This window comes from Heteronotia binoei, chromosome 16 (assembly GCF_032191835.1).
Source record: "Heteronotia binoei isolate CCM8104 ecotype False Entrance Well chromosome 16, APGP_CSIRO_Hbin_v1, whole genome shotgun sequence".
NCBI classification, from domain to species: Eukaryota; Metazoa; Chordata; class Lepidosauria; order Squamata; family Gekkonidae; genus Heteronotia; species Heteronotia binoei.
In genome coordinates, this window is record NC_083238.1 from 47,571,308 (window position 1) to 47,589,306 (window position 17,999).

Consider the following 17,999-nt stretch of genomic DNA (forward strand, 5'->3'; position numbering starts at 1 on the left):
CAAAAAAAAAAAAAATTAGAAATATTTCTTCCCAACACCTCTTTCATTACATTAAAGGGGTTTTGGGACACCGGCCTTAAGGTACAATAAAAATTACTTCTGCTGGGATACATTTATAATCAACATTTTACATTTCAGATTTTGTAATTAATCCGTTTCTCAAATATTTTATCCCAGCATTTGTGAGTCTAAACTACTAAATCTAAGCTCACCAAATCTCATATTGCAATAAATTTTGGTAATCTTTAAAGCGCCACCGGGCTTCTGATTGGTTTTGGTCTGGAAGGATACCATGACTGACAGAATCAAAAACCAATGAAACCTCTGCAGGAAAATCAATAGGATCCTGCTTCCCGTCTTTTTCTCCTACAATTAAGTCATCAGAACAATGACCTATGGCACATTTAGTACTGAAACCCTGCCAGAACCAAATTAATCCTCTTAATCCACATTGTCCCAGAGATTCTAGAGTTGAGCTGCCGACATCCACTAAAGCACTTGACTTGCTAGAACAGCCTATTTAAGTTCCATCAAGAATGTCCATTTGTTCACATCTGGCTCTACTGGCAGCTTTCAAAAACAGCTGCATTGATTGCTAGCCATATTCCTATCTAAAATATAAAGATCTGGACATTCAGTTCTCAACATATAATTCTCTGTGGTTTTGTGTGTGCTTTTTTTAAAAGTGCAGAGATGAATCAAGCTAGTAGTCTCAATTCAGAAGAAATTAATGAATAAATATTTCTCATCATAAATCTTGGCATCTCAAAATTTATATCATCATTAACAGGACTGCTAACTGAGAGCATTGCCCTTAGAATATTGAATTAACAAAGCAGCATGTGGCTCGTTAGATTAATTAAGTTAGTCTAATGATGTTATTGAGGCTTAAGCTTTACACATCGGAAGGTCTGGGTATCGTTATAACTTTGAGTTAAGTATAGTAATACAACTGCCTCATCAATATTTGCTGCCTTTGGAGTATAGTGACACTTTGCTAGGCTGATCTGCCATCTAGTATTTCAGTGGAGTTAATAAGTTTGCAACCCAAAATAACCGCATTTAGGAGGCTGCCAGTGCAATCCTAAACAGTACTACATCTTTCTATGTCTAGTGATTTCAATAGATTGACAAAAGGTATAACCTTGTTTAGGATTACACTGTGAGAAAGTCACATTAGTACTGCTTCAGAGGGCAGGTACGTTGAGTCCGTAGTAGAAAAGCTAGAATCAAACCCAGTAGCACCTTAGAGCCTAAAAAAAAAAAATCCCTAGGGCATAAGCCTGCAGAGTCATAACTCCCCAGGGAGCTTCGTTTTTGAAAGCTTATACCCCGAAGATCTTGTCGGTCTCTAGAGCACCACTTGACTTGAATCTAACACGTCTGTACTCTTGTGCTTTCCCTAACCAAGCATAATCACATCCTTGAAATTACTGAATGGCTAATGTGCCTTAGAGAAGATTCATCCTGGCGTCGTGATCTGAATGCTGGGGAGACCTGGGTTCAGATTCCTGCATACTGGGTAACCTCGGCCAGTCATTTTCTTTCAGCTTAACCATCATAGGACTGCCAATCCCCAGGTCCCAAACAGAGATTAGGCAAACCGGAAACCGCAGTGTAATGATTTGTAGCAACTAAAATAAACCACTGCGCAATTACATGTTGCAAACGTATGCTTAAGAAATTTCTTTTGTATTCTGTTGCACATATATATTTTCTTTACAAACCAAAACTCTTTTCAACATTCATAAACAAATCCAAATACAATCATTTTCCCATCAATATTCTAAGGCGTTACTATAGTCCACTGTCATAAAACTCCTTGTATTGAAAGACGTAGACAGTACCACAATGAATGTCACTTCTCGTTTGGGTAGCAGACTGAAATCTGGCAGGTGCGGCAGTTACACAGGTCCTAGGTTCAGTCTGTGTTTCGTTCACCTTCCACTGGCCGCTTTGTTTATATTCCGGAACCCGTACTTAGGCATTCGTTCATACAAAACAACGTCACTCTTCAGCTTGCACGAATGGTTCAGCACATCGGGAATCTAACATGGCAAAGCTCTGCTTTGAGGACAAACTCTATGGTTTGGAGTCAGTTTTACCATAGCTTTGCCGTGGTGCAGAGTGTTAAAGCTGCAGTACTGAAGTCTCAAGCTCTGCTCACGACCTGAGTTCGATCCCCGGCGGTAGCTGGGTTTTCAGGTAGCTGGCTCGAGGTTGACGCAGCCTTCCATCCTTCCGAGGTTGATAAAATGAGCTTGCTGGGGGGAAAGTGTAGATGACTGGGGAAGGCAACGGCAAACCACCCCGTAAAAAGTCTGCCGTGAAAACGTTATGAAAGCAACGTCAACTTAGAATCGGAAACGACTGGTGCTTGCACAGGGGACCTTTCCTTTCCTTTGCCCAAAAAACAGAGCATCACCACATGATGACCCTGACATGCTGACATCACTTCCAGGTAATGTTACACTGTCGGGGGCATCCTGGAACACCCCACCCCCCAAAAATCCCCCAGCCGGTGTGACAAGAGGACCTGGTAACCCTATCTCACAGGATTGTTGGGAGGATAAAATGAAGAAAGGGCAAAACTATAAATATTGTCCTTAGTTTTGGATTAAAAAGGTAAAGATAGTCCCCTGTGCAAGCACTACTTGTTTCCGGCTCTGGGGTGACGTCGCATCACAACGTTTTCACAGCAGACATTTTACAGGGTGGTTTGCCATTGCCTTCCCCAGTCACCTACACTTTCTCCCAGCAAGTTGGGTACTCATTTTACTGACCTCGGAAGGATGGAAGGCTGAGTCAACCTGGAGCCGGCTACCTGAACCCAGCTTCTGCTGGGATCAAACTCAGGTTATGAGAAGAGAGCTCCAGAAAAGAGCAACTAGAATAATTAAAGGTTTGGAACACTTTCCCTATGAAGAAAGGTTAAAACACTTGGGGCTCTTTAGCTTGGAGAAACGTCGACTGCGGGGCGACATGATAGAGGTTTACAAGATTATGCATGGGATGGAGAAAGTAGAGAAAGAAGTCCTTTTCTCCCTTTCTCACAATACAAGAACTCGTGGGCATTCAATGAAATTGCTGAGCAGTCAAGTTAGAGCAGATAAAAGGAAGTACTTCTTCACCCAAAGGGTGATTAACATGTGGAATTCACTGGCACAGAAGATGGCAGCTACAAGCATAGCCAGCTTCAAGACGGGATTGGATAAAAATATGGAGCAGAGGCCAATTGGTGGCTATTAGCCACAGCATATTGTTGGAACTGTCTGGGGGCAGTGATGCTCTGTATTCTTGGTGCTTGGGGGGGGCAAAGTGGAAAGGCTTCTAGCCCCACTTGTGAACCTCCTGATGGCACTTGGGGGTTTTTTTGGCCACTGTGTGACACAGAGTGTTGGACTGGATGGGCCATTGGCCTGATCCAACATGGCTTCTCTTATGTTCTGCAGTACTGCAACTTTTCCATTCTGCATCACGGGGCTCTTCTTTGGGTAGGGTGGGATAAAACCTTCTTTATGTAATCAATGGAAGGATGCATGATAAAAGGGAGAATGGGGTTGTTATATGATCGAATGGTGTTACACGGAGGGGGAATCTCCGCAATGAAATTATGAGCCTATGAAGAAGGCAACTAATCACAGCTCCTTCTGTGATTCTGCAAGGATATTTAAATGGCAGGGAGTTGCTCTCAGTCATGCAATCCTGAGCATGTAATTTGAAGCGGTGAACCTATTGAAGATGTTTCAACTTCCCTTGTTCAGATTAGCCCTAATTAAGCATACCTATCTCAGACACAATGAAAGAGTTATCTAACCTTTCACATAAATGCTGGCTTATTGTATCCGCCAAATCAAATAATCACGAGGTCATGAACTCTCCTGATAACAAACAATAACACATCTTTTTAAAATCATTTTGATTCTTTCTCATTTAGAAGCAAGGATCTGCATGGAACTTGAGGAAAGGTGGAATACACAGGGCTTTTTTGTAGCAGGAACTCCTTTGCATATTAGGCCACACACACCTGATACAGCCAATCCTCCTGGAGTTTACAGTAGGCCCTGTAAGAAGAGCCCTGTAAGCTCTTGGGGGATTGGCTACATTAGGAATGTGTGGCCTAATATGCAAAGAAGACCCAACTACAAAAAAAGCCCACGGCTGATGTTCTCAGATGCTCTTCAAGGATCCATGGTAGCCATCAAACTGACTGCATGCATTACTCCTATGTGAGCTATAGCTGACCCAAAGCCATTCCAGCAGCTGCAAGTGGAGGAGTGGGGAATCAAACCCGGTTCTCCCAGACAAAAGCCTGCATACTTAACCACTACGGCAAACTGGCTCTTTATTGCAAGTGACAGGAGCTTGTGTCATCTACTGCAGAATTTTTGTTTGAGCCTGATAGCTGTAAATCAGGATCTTTATTCTATCTGAACAACTCAGGGGGATGTTAGGTAGAGTAGCAGCAACTTACTTCATTCATGGCTGGAAATCTGAGCGGTGCGGAAATCTTCTGCTGCCCATTCACATAAATATAGACAACGCTTTGCCCGAAAGGCCTTTTCCCAGGCATATGAACAATGCTTATATGGTGCTGTTGAGAAATCGGATCACACCTTTCAGTTAAACCCTCACAAAACAGTTACAATCAGCTAGTCAAGCAGGCCTCCTCACCACTAAAGCACACCCAAGAGGAACTTACCCATTCACCCCCAAATGCCATCAAGAAGAGGAGATGAGATTGGATTTATACCTCGCTCTTCACTACCCAAAGGAGCCTCAGAGCAGCTTACAATCTCCTTTCCCTTCGCCTCTCCACAACAGACACCTTGTGAGGTAGGAGGGGCTGAGAGAGCTCTGACAGAAACTGCTCTTGAGAGGAACAGCTCTGTGAGAAATTGTGACTGACTCAAGGTCACATCAGCAGGTGCATGTGAAGGAGTGCGGAATCAAACCCGGTTCTCCCAGATAAGAGTCTGCGCACTTAACGACTACACCAAACTGGCTTTCAAGAAACCAAAAGGACCAATACAGTGTGCTTTAGTCAAAGAAGAAGAGGTCTGAGAATTGCTCTTAGGCCAGATGGAAAAATAATGTACCTGCATGTTAGTGGAAAATGCTATCAAGTTACAATTGACTTATGGAGACTCCGTAGCATTACGGTTCCAATTTCTATACCCCAACTGTCAACTGCAAATTCCCCCTCAGAACTTCTCTATCCAAGCCCATTGTTATGTTTAATCGCTATTAACCCCTTAGCAAAATGAATGCAGAGGACATTTCTAAACATACCCAGAGCAAACCCGGATTTTGATCAGTAGAGGTGTTTTTATGTTAACTACAGTCGAGCCGTGTTCCCTCTAAGCGGAGTTAGCGTGAGCTAGCACACCGATTTTTAGCCTCCAGCTCACACCTTTTTGTCTTAGCTCAAGAAAAATGGCCCCAGAACACAATAATTTATGCAGTAGCTCACAACTTTAATACCAGTAGCTCACAACTTTCATGCCAGTAGCTCACAACTTTGATTATGATACCAGCAGCTCACAAAGTAGAATTTTTGCTCACAAGACTCTGCAGCTTAGAGGGAACATTGCAATCAAGTGTACTGAAATACAACCTTTCCTGAGTGGATGGGGGCAGGTTAAAAAGAAGGCAAAGAGAAGGTGGTTGTGTGGATTCCCGTAACCCTCTGCTGTCTCCAGCAATTCCCAGGACCTCTCTGTGGGAACCCAGTTCACATTTTTAAGAGTGCTGTACTTATATGCTGGAAGAGCTCTTCTTACCCAGAGAGAATCGCAGAAGCAGTGGTCTGACAACATCACAGTAGCGTATTCCTTCTTCGTACACACAGCAATCACCAGCATCCCAGAGCAGGTAATGAATGCTTCAAAGCCCATCCCACTGACTGTAAAAAAACTACAAAAAGCAGGAGGGAAAGTTCTTAAGGAAAATAGGTCAACTGCCCAGAAATACACACCCAGTAAGTGTCATCTTTTTTCTCAGAAGTCAAGTGTCACATCCAGGTAATGTCTGACATATCCAGGTAAACATTTAGTTCAGGGGTATCAAATACGCAGCCCGGGGGCCTGATTAGGCCCCTGGAGGGTTCCTATCAGGCCCACGAGTAAGTCTGTATTTTTCTCCCTCTCTATTTCTTCCTTCTGTGTCACAGCTTGCTTTGCCAGGATTTCTCAAATGCACGGGAGCTAAAGAGCAAAATCTCTATTTCCTCCATTGGCTGAGGCTCCTCCCTTGGGGAGGAAGGGGGGAAGGAAGAGCTTGCTTTGCCGGGCTCTTTCAATTGCACAGGAGAACTACTGAGCAAAGCCTCTTTTCCTTCTATTGGCTGAGGCTCTTCCCCCTCCTGGTCCCCTGGGGAGAGAGGGAAAGAGCCAGAGCTTCCTTTGCCCAGTTCCCTCAATCCCACAGGAGAGATACAAAATCTTTAATTGTGTTTATCTATGTCCTTTATAAAGTTTATATCTCCACTACCTGGCATTACATTTGATGACACACATGGCCCGGTCTGTCAAGGTCTCATTTATGTCAGATACGTCCCACATAAGAAATGAGTTTGACACCTCTGATTTAGAGGGGGAGGTGTTCCCATCAGGGTGGGTAACCCTAAGAGGTGGTGGAAAGCCACATCAAGTTGCAGCTAACTTGCAACCACCCTGTAGGATTTTCTGCACAGCAACCCTGGTACTCCTTGGTGGTCTCTCATCCAAACAGGGGTGGAATTCCAGCAGGAGCTCCTTTGCATATTAGGCCACACACCCCTGATATAGCCAATCCTCCAAAAAAGAGCCTCGTAAGCTCCTGGAGGATTTGCTGCATCAGGGGTGTGTGGCCTAATATGCAAAGGAGCTCCTGCTAGAATTCCACCCCCACATCCAAACGTTAAACAAGGCTGACCCTGCTTAGCTTCTGATATCTGATAAAATAGGGCTAGCTGGGACATCCCAACAGGGCCATTTTGTAAGAAGGCGTACTCATTGAGAAGGAACATAAGAACATAAGAGAAGCCATGTTGGATCAGGTCAATGGCCCATCCAGTCCAACACTCTGTGTCACACAGTGGCAAAAATTTTTATATATATACATACATATTATATATATATATATATATATATACACACACATACACACACACACACACACACATATACACACTGTGGCTAATAGCCACTGATGGACCTCTGCTCCATATTTTTATCTAACCCCATCTTGAAGCTGGCTATGCTTGTAGCCTCCACCACCTCCTATGGCAGTGAATTCCACATGTTAATCACCCTTTGGGTGAAGAAGTACCTCCTTTTATCCGTTCTAACCCGACTGCTCAGCAATTTCATTGAATGCCCACAAGTTCTTGTATTGTGAGAAAGGGAGAAAAGTACTTCTTTCTCTACCTTCTCCATCCCATGCATAATCTTATAAACCTCTATCATGTCACCCCGCAGTCGACGTTTCTCCAAGCTAAAGAGCCCCAAGCATTTTAACCTTTCTTCATAGGGAAAGTGTTCCAAACCTTTAATCATTCTAGTTGCCCTTTTCTGCACTTTTTCCAATGCTATAATATCCTTTTTGAGGTGCGGTGACCAGAATTGCACACAGTATTCCAAATGAGACCGCACCATCGATTTATACAGGGGCATTATGATACTGGCTGATTTGTTTTCAATTCTCTTCCTAATAATTCCCAGCATGACGTTGGCCTTTTTTATTGCAATCGCACACTGTCTTGACATTTTCAGTGAGTTATCTACCACGACCCCAAGATCTCTCTCTTGATCAGTCTCTGCCAGTTCACACCCCATCAACTTGTATTTGTAGCTGGGATTCTTGGCCCCAATGTGCATTACTTTGCACTTGGCCACATTGAACCTCACCTGCCACGTTGACACCCACTCACCCAGCCTCAACAGATCCCTTTGGAGTTCCTCATAATCCTCTCTGGTTCTCACCACCCTGAACAATTTAGTGTCATCTGCAAACTTGGCCACTTCACTGCTTACTCTCAACTCCAAATCATTTATGAACAAGTTAAAGAGCATGGGACCCAGTGCTGAGCCCTGCGGCACTTCACTGCTTACCGTCTTCCACTGCGAAGACTGCCCATTTATACTCACTCTGTTTCCTATTAATTAGCCAGTTTTTGATCCACAAGAGGACCTGTCCTTTTACTCCATGACTCTCGAGCTTACTAAGGAGCCTTTGATGAGGAACTTTATCAAAAGCTTTCTGGAAGTCAAGGTAAGCAATATCTATCGGGTCTCCTTTGTCCACATGTTTGTTCACCCCCTCAAAGAAATGTAACAGGTTAGGGAGGCAAGATCTTCCCTTACGGAACCCATGCTGAGTCTTCCTCAATAACTCGTGTTCATCAATGTGCCTACTCATTCTGTCCTTGATAATGGTTTCTACCAACTTTCCCGGTATTGAAATCAGACTGACTGGCCTGTAGTTTCCCGGAAAGAGTGGCCTTTATGATTTTGTAAAATTATCTTTCATAACAGGGTCACCATCTTGATTTTGACAGCTCCCCCTTCAGGAGATGTAGCCCTTCCCTGCAACGGGCAGAAGGCTACCCTCTTACTCAGTTTCCTCAGACTTTGAAAATGGAAGCTTAGACACAGGTTTAGGATGTTGCCTCATACAAATACACATACATTTTGCAGTAGATGGCACCCTTTCATTAGCTTCTATACTAAATCCCAAGAGTAATAATAGAAATCAACCGGGCTGTTCTGTTTCATACAAAAAACGAATTCAGGTGGGTGGCCGTGTCGGTCTGAAGTGGCAGAATGGATTTTGAGTCCAGTGGTACCTTTTAAGACCACGTTGCTCTGAAGAAGGTTTGCATATGCACAAAATTTATACCTTGAATAAAACTGTGTTGGTCTTAAATGTGCCACTGGACGTAAACTTTGTCCTACAAGAAAATGACTCAGTCATCTCTTCCAGTCACTAAACAACAACAACAAAAATTATGCTAGTAATTTGTTTGTTTTTAAGTGGATGTTAAGTGGGAAAGGAACAAGAGATATTTTGAAGGCAGCCTATCCCAAGCCCAAGTGAGTTTTAGAGATCAGGCCATGAATAAAAAAAGACAACTGCATCATTAGGTGGCCCACAACCAGTCTTCCCTCTAAGCTGAGTTAGTGTGAGCTAGCTCAGTTTTTTAGCCTCTAGCTCACACATTTTTGTCTTACCTCTGGAAAAATGGCCCCAGAGCTAACTAATTTATGCAATAGCTCACAACTTTAATGCCGGTAGGCAGGGCTTTTTGGTAGAAAAAGCCCAGCAGGAACTCATTGGCATATTAGGCCATGCCCCCTGATGTCACCTTTGTTTCACACAGGGATTTTTAAATAGAAACTCATTTGCATATAAGGCCACACCCCTGATGCCAAGCCAGCTGGAACTGTGTTCCTGCTCAAAAAAAAAGCCCTGCCAGAAACTCACAAAGTAGAATTTTGCTCACAAAACTCCACAGCTTAGAAGGAGCACTGCCCACAACAGAAATATTTCCGTTGCCACTGCAGATACAACATCAGAAATATTCTGCACACTTCTTTCTAATTTTTATAGACCTTTTTGTACCAACAAATAAATACTTCTAGCTCTGTTAGTTAACCCTCTCTCTGTTTATAGGTGACATACCCATTCTGGAACAACAGATTAAACTCAAACTAACTTCTTTATGTGTTGGGGATTTGCACTATCTCAGAACTATGGTCCACCAATTTTGCTCAGGGCACCTTATTGGCACTTATCACTTCCTGCTCATTTAAGGGCCCATAATTCACATATTGGCCTTGGATGACTATTTTAGAACTACTCGACCAAGTAAACGAAGGCGCTTTTACATAAACACAGCTTCAACAGTACAAAAATGTACCTAGAGAAGAAAATTGGCAACTGGACAGGATGATCACCTGGTCTGAAAGGCTCTCATACTGTAGCGTTATTTAAAACTAAGCTATGACTCCCTGGTCATGAATGGGAGAACACCTAAGAGCCCAATAACCTTTATCAACAAACAGTGCGCTAATCAGGGCTTTTTTGAGCAGGAACACACAGGAACCCAGTTCCGGCTGGCTTGGCATCAGGGGGTGTGGCCTAATATTCAAATGAGTTCCTGCTGGGCTTTTCCCACAAGAATAGCCCTCTATGAAGCAATGGTGATGTCAGGGTGTGTGACCTAACATGTAAAAGAGTTCCTGCTGGGCTTTTCCTACAAAAAAAGCCCTGCAATAAAATAATAAGCCCACTATATGGATCAAAAAATCCACACCATGAGGCCACCCAGGATTAGGGACATGCTATTGCAAACACGATGGTGCCTCTGAGTTTGCAAAAGAACATGAGAACTCAAAAGTGGAAGGAATAAACAAAACAATTTAAAAGTGCTGCGATCCCACAATACATTTTGACGATATTGGATTTATATCCTGCCCTATACTCTGAATCTCAGAGTGGTCACAATCTCCTTTTTACCTTCCTCCCCCACAACAAACACCCTGTGAGGTAGGTAGGGCTGAGAGCTCTTGCAGCAGCTGCCCTTTCAAGGACAACCTCTGCCAGAGCTATGGCTGACCCAAGGCCATTCCAGCAGCTGCAAGTGGAGGAGTGGGGAATCAAACCCGGTTCTCCCAGACAAGAGTCCACACACTTAACCACTACACCAAACTGGCTCTCTTAGCCATTCTGGATTGCCTAGGCAGCCACATTGGCTGCCAAGATCTTCCCAGGCTACCTTACCAGACTTTGGCTCTAATGTATTCAAGTTTTCAGGCTGGAGATGAGTTGAGGTGGGTGGGGGAAAAGTAGTAGCAGGTAGGCAGGACAAGCAGGGAAACTGGGGAGAGGCGGAGTGACAGATGTGGAACACGAGGATAAAATGGCCTAGGAAAGGGCACTGACCCTCACCACACCCCTCTGATCAAAGAAGGCCCATCCTAGCCCAGGTAAGTCACCAACAGTGCACACCTTAGCTGCAACATCACTGGATAAGTCATGCTTTAGTGCCCACTTCACCTGGCCAGCCCAGGTGAGTCGCATAGCAATGATGCAGCCCAGTATGACACACACCACCCAGACCAGGCAGCAGCTCCATAGCTAGGGGGCATGAGAGAAAGGGGCTGTGGGGGGCACAGTGGGAGGGGACCGGGGGCAAGAGCAGGAAGCTGGAGAGGTGGGGACTGCCCCTCTCCGTCCCCCCTCTGGCACAATTTAAATTGTGTGGGAAGGGCATACAAGCCAAAAGCAGCAGCTGCCCCTTCTGCATGATTTAAAGGCCCAGCCAATTTGCTGATTGGTGGGCCTTTTAAATGGTGTAGGAAGGCCAGTGGCTGCTCCTGGGCACCCCTCCTGTGCAACTTAAATCATGCAGGAGGAGGGGAGGGGCAGCTCTGGGGTGGGGAGTGAGGGTCCCCCGGTTAGCTACGGACCTGCCAGGCAGGCAAGGAGGCCATTACTGCACAAGTTGCCTGGCAGTGGCTCAAACTCCACAAGGCTAGCCTCTTCACTGGGAAGGGGGGCTCAGAAGAGGTTCCCCCCAAGCCACTAGCCCACCAGGAATTTTCCTGGTGGTCATAATAAGAACATAAGAGAAGCCATGTTGGATTAGGGCAATGGCCCATCCAATTGGTCCAACACTCTGTCACACAGTTGCCAGAAAAGGTGCTAATAATGGCACATCCACCCTTAGTGGGTGCAGAAGTAGAGGTGAACTGAAGGGAAGACAAAGCAAATAGGTGGGTGATGGGGTAGGAAGGAAGGAAATTCCCTCCCTCAAGTTCCAGGACTTGTTCAATATTCTACCAATGTACAGCTTAATTCCACCCCCCCCTCCCCAGACATTTTTCCTCCCTGGACTTACATTGATCCCCATCTCATGCTGAAGTCAACCTGTTCTCTACTTCTTCCCAATCTTTCTGAATCACAGGGAACACACTTTCTCTCGTCACAAAGTTCCCCCAATACAGTAGAAAGTCAGCACCAATTGGCTGTGAACAATGCACCAGGATTCAAACAAGCATGACCAAAGAAGACATAAACCAAGGAAGAATTCAGTCTCTCACTGCCTAGCAAATGCCCCCGGTTCCTTCCCTCCCAATTTACCTGTACAGTTGTTTCCTCTTGCCACCCTTGCTATTGGCACCAGGGTTCACTTGGTCTTGGTCCAGGCATAGCCAAGCACTGAAGGAAAAGGCAGAACCTGGCCACCTCTGGATGGGTGGCACCGCAATGCCCGCCATGCTATGGGAGAGGTCAAAATACTGCAAGGCGTTGTCCAGTCCTTGCTTTCGGGCCATAGTGAGAATTGCACGCATCACGGGGACAACGTAAGGATGAGCCTGCTTTGGGTCCGTAGTCCTCAGTAGCCTGATGAGCTCGTGCAGTTCTTCAGAGCTCATAGACTGGCTCCCCAAAGACCCCAAGAGAGCGATCAGGTTTTCGGCGCATGCCCCGTGGAGCATAGAGTGCCCGCCGAGCGTCTCGATGATGCGGATGACCATGTTCGTGTTGACGCACATCGCACGGCTCTGCCGGTTGATGCAGCAGATTCGCTTTAGCCAGTTCGAGACGAAGACCTGAAGGTCGTGCGACTCCAGTTCAGGAAGCCACTGAATCAGCAGCAACAAAGGCTGGACGTTGCTTATGCCCAAAAGGCCGACGGACGTGTGGTCACCTTCAACAGCCTTCAGGAAAGGCAAACGCAATGATTGCTAGCTGGTAAAGGGCACAGACATAGGCTCAAAGCCATCCAGGGAAACTCAAAGCAACAGTTCTCTGGTCACTTAAACTAACAGATTTATTATGTGTTTTCCGACGGCTGGAGCCTGTTTCTTTTCAGGGGTGTCAAACATGTGCCCCAGCGGGCAAATCAGGCCTCCAGAGGGCTCCTATCAGGCCCCTGAGCAACTGGCTGTCATCTGCTTCATTCTCCCTCTCTCTTGCTTCCTTCTGTATAACAGCTTGCTTTGCAAGGCTTGCTCAAACACACAGGAGCTACAGAGCAAAACCTCTATTTTCTCTATTGGCTGAGGCTCCTCTTTTGGGGAGGAAGGGAAGAGAGGCAGCTGTTTTTGCAGGCTCTCTCAATCGCACAGCAGAGCTACTGAGCCAAACCTCTCTCCCTTCTATTGGCTGAGGCTTCTCCCTCCCCTGTCCCCTGAGGAAGGAAGGAAAGAGCCAGAGCTTCCTTTGCCCAGTTCCCTGAATCCCATAGGAGAAATACAAATAAAGCACCTTTAAGACCGAGTGCTAATGTTTTAAGGATGTTTTAAGTCTTTAATGATGTTTGTCTCTGTCCTTTAAAAAGTGTATATCTCTGCTACCTAATATTAAATAGGAACCCGACATGGCCTGGCCCAACAAGGTCTCATTTATGTCAGATCTGGCCCACATAACAAATGAGTTTGACACCCCTAATTTAGATGCTTGCCCTTCTGTCTTTCAGTGGGCAGATGGTTAAGTGACACCGTAAATGGTAGGGTCGAGAATCCATGAAACACAAGACAGCAGTGAAGTTGTAATATTAATATTCTTTTGGGGATAGTCTGCACTACACTGCTTGGGATAATCTCATAGAAGGAGAAAAACTTATACAACCATTAGCTTAATTTTTTTTGCAAGAAAAGGAGAAACAGGGTCAGCTGGAGTCCTGAAGTTTGAGCCAGAGATCTATGACAGTCACCTCTCATAAAAAGGTACTCAAAACAAATCTCTCTTTCTCACCATGTTCATAAGCTCTTCAAGTAATTCCCGTGAAGGCTGGCCCATCGATTTGAGGACTTCAAATATATGAGCATAACCGATCCGTTCCTTAAACACTTCCTACACAGTAAAAAATTTACAAAGTTGGTATAATAAATATGTGGCTTACCTCATATGACCATATTATAACTTTAAAAACTCATCGAATTTACAAATACCTTCCCCCCATACATAAGAGAAGCCATGTTGGATCAGGCCAATGGCCCATCCAGTCCAACACTCTGTGTCACACAGTGGCCAAAAAACCCAGGTGCCATCAGGAGGTCCATCAGTGAGGCCAGTGGGTCACACACACCCAGTGACCCCTGCTCCAAGCCCAGAAGATGGCCAAAAAAAAATTATCCAGGATCACTGACTGGTCTGGAGAAAAACTGCAGCAAACAACATTTCCCTGGGTGTGCATAAAAAGGTTACACAAGAAATAAGCACTAAGTACTAAGAACTCATTTTGACATAAGAACGTAAGAGAAGCCATGTTGGATCAGGCCAATGGCCCATCCAGTCCAACACAGTGGCCAATATGTGTGTGTGTGTGTGTGTGTGTGTGTGTATATATATATACACACATACACACACATACACACACACACACACACATATATATATATATATATATATATATATATATATATATATATATATATATATATATATATATATATATATATATATACATACATACATACACATATATACTGTGGCTAATAGCCACTGATGGACCTCTGGCTCCATATTTTTATCCAATCCCCTCTTGAAGCTGGCTATGCTTGTAGCCGCCACCACCTCTTGTGGCAGTGAATTCCACATGTTAATCACCCTTTGGCTGAAGAAGTACTTCCTTTTATCCGTTTTAACCTGACTGCTCAGCAATTTCATTTCACCTTTTTTCCTCTAGCTACAGCAAAACTTGACACAATTTAATTCCCGTGAACAACCCTTCAGAGAAAGCCAAAAAAAAAAAAAAGTTTCAGTGCTTCATAAAGCCCTCAACCTTAAAGCCATAAAACCTGAATGAAACATTGATTCCTTGGCTAAGCACATAGTTGCGACCAGAGCCAAACAATGCTGCCATTATCCTCTGACTAAGAACTAACTGAGGAGGATAATGTTGCATTCTAGATGTTTCACGCCAGGGCAAAGCACCTATCCAGCTTGCCTGTGGTGGTATGAAACATGGCATTCTCTGAAAGTCTCTCATGGCATCTAATAAACATTCCTAGGGAGAGGAAATAAGTGTTGAAAAAAATGTAAGGCGAAATTAACAACTTTTATTTATTTATTTATTTAAGATTTATATCCCGCCCTTCCCACAAGTGGCTCAGGGCGGCTTCCAATAGTAGATCCAACAAAATTACAATAATTAAACATATAAAGGGATCCGTATTTAAACCAGATAAAACAGATAAAACAGATAAAACCTTAGTTATTAATACACATTAATAAATATTTCAACTGTATATAAAAGAAATCCAGCAAGTTACATTAAAATTCTCAAGCTAGTTATAGGCTAGCCGGAAGAGGGTCGTCTTACAGGCCCTGCGGAACTGAACAAGGTCCCGCAGGGCCCTCACCTCTTCCGGCAGCTGATTCCACCATGTAGGGGCCATAACAGAGAAAGCCCTTTCTCTGGTGGACTTCAAACGGGCTTCCTTCGGCCCAGGGATAGTAAGGAGATTTTGTGTTCCCGACCTCAGTACTCTCTGGGGAACGTGCGGGGAAAGACGGTCCTTCAGGTAGACAGGTCCCAAGCCATATAGGGCTTTAAAGGTGATAACCAGCACCTTGTACCGGACTCGGTATATTACTGGAAGCCAGTGCAGGGTCCGAAGACCCGGCTGAATGTGTTCCCGCTTTGGGAGACCCAATAACAGCCGGGCCACGGCATTCTGCACCAGCTGCAATTTCCGAGTTCGGGACAGGGGCAGCCCCATGTAGAGGGCATTACAGTAGTCTAACCTCGAGGTGACCGTGGCATGGATCACTGTTGCTAGGTCGTCGCGCTCCAAAAAGGGGGCCAACTGCCTTGCCCGCCTAAGATGAAAAAACGCGGACTTGGCAGCGGCTGCTATCTGAGCCTCCATCTTTAGGGAAGGCTCCAACAGCACCCCCAAGCTCCTGACCCTGTCCGCCGCTATCAGCGGCGCACCGTCAAAGGCTGGTAGGGGGATTCCCCCTTCCGGACCACGGCGACCCAAGCAAAGGACCTCTGTCTTCGCAGGATTAAGCTTCAGCCCGCTCAGTCTGAGCCATTCAGCCACGGCATATAATGCCCGGTCTAGATTTTCCGGGACGCAGGTCGGCTGGCCGTCCATCAATAGATAGAGCTGGGTGTCATCAGCATACTGATGACACCCTAGCCCGTACCTTCGGGCAATCTGGGCAACAGGTCGCATATAGATGTTAAATAACATCGGGGAGAGAACCGCCCCTTGGGGCACACCACAGTCAAGTGTGCACCTCCGGGACAGCTCCCCCCCAACTGCGACCCTTTGTCCCCGACCTTCAAGGAAAGAGGAAAGCCACTGTAAAGCCAACCCCTGAATCCCTGCGTCGGCGAGGCGACCCTTCAGTAGCCGATGGTCGACCGTGTCGAACGCCGCCGACAGGTCCAGCAACATCAGCACCGCCGAGCCGCCCCGATCCAGATGCCGTTGAAGGTCATCCATTAGGGCGACCAGCACCGTCTCTGTCCCATGTCCCGGGCGAAAGCCGGACTGGAATGGATCAAGGATGGAAGCATCCTCCAGGAAGGTCTGCAGCTGCATCGCCACTGCCCTCTCAATAAGTTTGCCCAAAAAGGGCAAATTTGAGACCGGCCGATAGTGTGCCAATTGGGCCGGGTCTAAAGATGGTTTCTTTAAGAGGGGACGGACCACGGCCTCTTTGAGTGGCGTTGGAAAGTGCCCTTCCCTCAGGGATCTATTTATGATATCCCGTATAGGATATCTAAGGTCACCCTGGCAAGATTTAATAAGCCAGGAAGGGCATGGGTCCAATTTACAGGTAGTTGGGCGAGCAGCTAAGAGTATCCTGTCAACTTCCTCCAGGCTGAGGGGGTCGAAGTCATCCAGCGTATAATCCGAAGACAGGCTCGGAGCCTCGGGTTCACTAACTGTCTCAAAATTGGCAGGGGAGTCGGGGCGGAGTGACGCGATTTTATCCACAAAAAATTTCGCAAAAGCCTCACAGCCTATTTCCAATTCAATAGAATTTGGTCTGCCTTGCGGCAGTGTTGTAAGTCCTCTAATTATGTCGAACAATTGGGCCGGGCGCGAAGTTGCGGACGCAATCTTAGCCGCAAAGAACGCTTTCTTTGCGGCTTTGATTGCCATCTCATAGGCCTTCAAATTCTCTCTATAAGATGTTCGGGTCACTTCGTCTCGAGTACGCCGCCATTGCCTCTCTAGCCGTCTGAGTCCCCGCTTTTGTTGCCGCAGCCCCTGGTTGAACCAGGGCGATGGCTTCGGGCGGGAACGCAGAGGGCGCTTGGGTGCGACCTCCTCGATGGCCCTGGAGAGCCCATCGTTCCAGGACTCTACCAGATCATCCAGGGAGTCGCCAGCAGGCCAGGTGTCCCGAAGAGCCGTTAGGAACCGTTCCGGGTCCATCTGGCTCCGCGGGTGAGCTAAAATACGCTCTCCGCCTAAACAGGTTTTGGGTGACACTCCCACACGGGCCTTAAGGGCAAAGTGATCTGACCATGGCACTGCTTCCATTGCAATATCAGTCACTGGTATTCCGGCCGCAAAGACCAGGTCTAACATGTGTCCCGCCTGATGAGTGGGCGTTGTAATAACCTGGGAGAGTCCTAGTGTCGCCATGGATGACACCAGGTCCGTCGCCTGGCTGGAGGCCGCGTCGTCAGCATGAACATTGAAGTCACCCAAGACCAAAAGCCTTGGGTGCTCCAACGCCCAGCCCGCCGCGGCCTCCACCAGGGACGGTAAGGCGCTGGCCGGTGCGTTAGGCGGTCGGTACACCAGCCAGATCGCCAACCCCTCCCCAACATCCCACATCAGGCCAACACATTCTATGCCTGGAATCTCTGGGGCCGGAAGTGCCCTAAAGGAGTAAGCCTCTCGTATGAGGAACAGATCCAGTTCAAACTTATTTGAGGAACAGATCCAGTTCAAAATCTGAGAAGAGATGCCGTGTCTATTATGCAAGCAGGAGATAAACTTAGAATGAAAGTTTTAAAATGATCCATAAATGTA

General features: G+C 46.0%; 1 protein-coding gene across 1 annotated transcript in view; it reads right to left on the bottom strand.

The window, feature by feature from the left end:
• NBEAL1 (neurobeachin like 1) overlaps positions 1 to 17,999 on the bottom strand; it is a 175,697-nt gene that overhangs the window by 74,517 nt on the left and 83,181 nt on the right. The window contains exons 13-16 of the mRNA XM_060257088.1: positions 13,747 to 13,845; positions 12,127 to 12,707; positions 5,784 to 5,916; positions 4,475 to 4,594 (exon numbers count right to left, since the gene is read on the bottom strand). Of these exons, the coding sequence (XP_060113071.1) occupies positions 4,475 to 4,594; positions 5,784 to 5,916; positions 12,127 to 12,707; positions 13,747 to 13,845 (933 nt within the window). The remainder of the gene's footprint in view (positions 1 to 4,474; positions 4,595 to 5,783; positions 5,917 to 12,126; positions 12,708 to 13,746; positions 13,846 to 17,999) is intronic.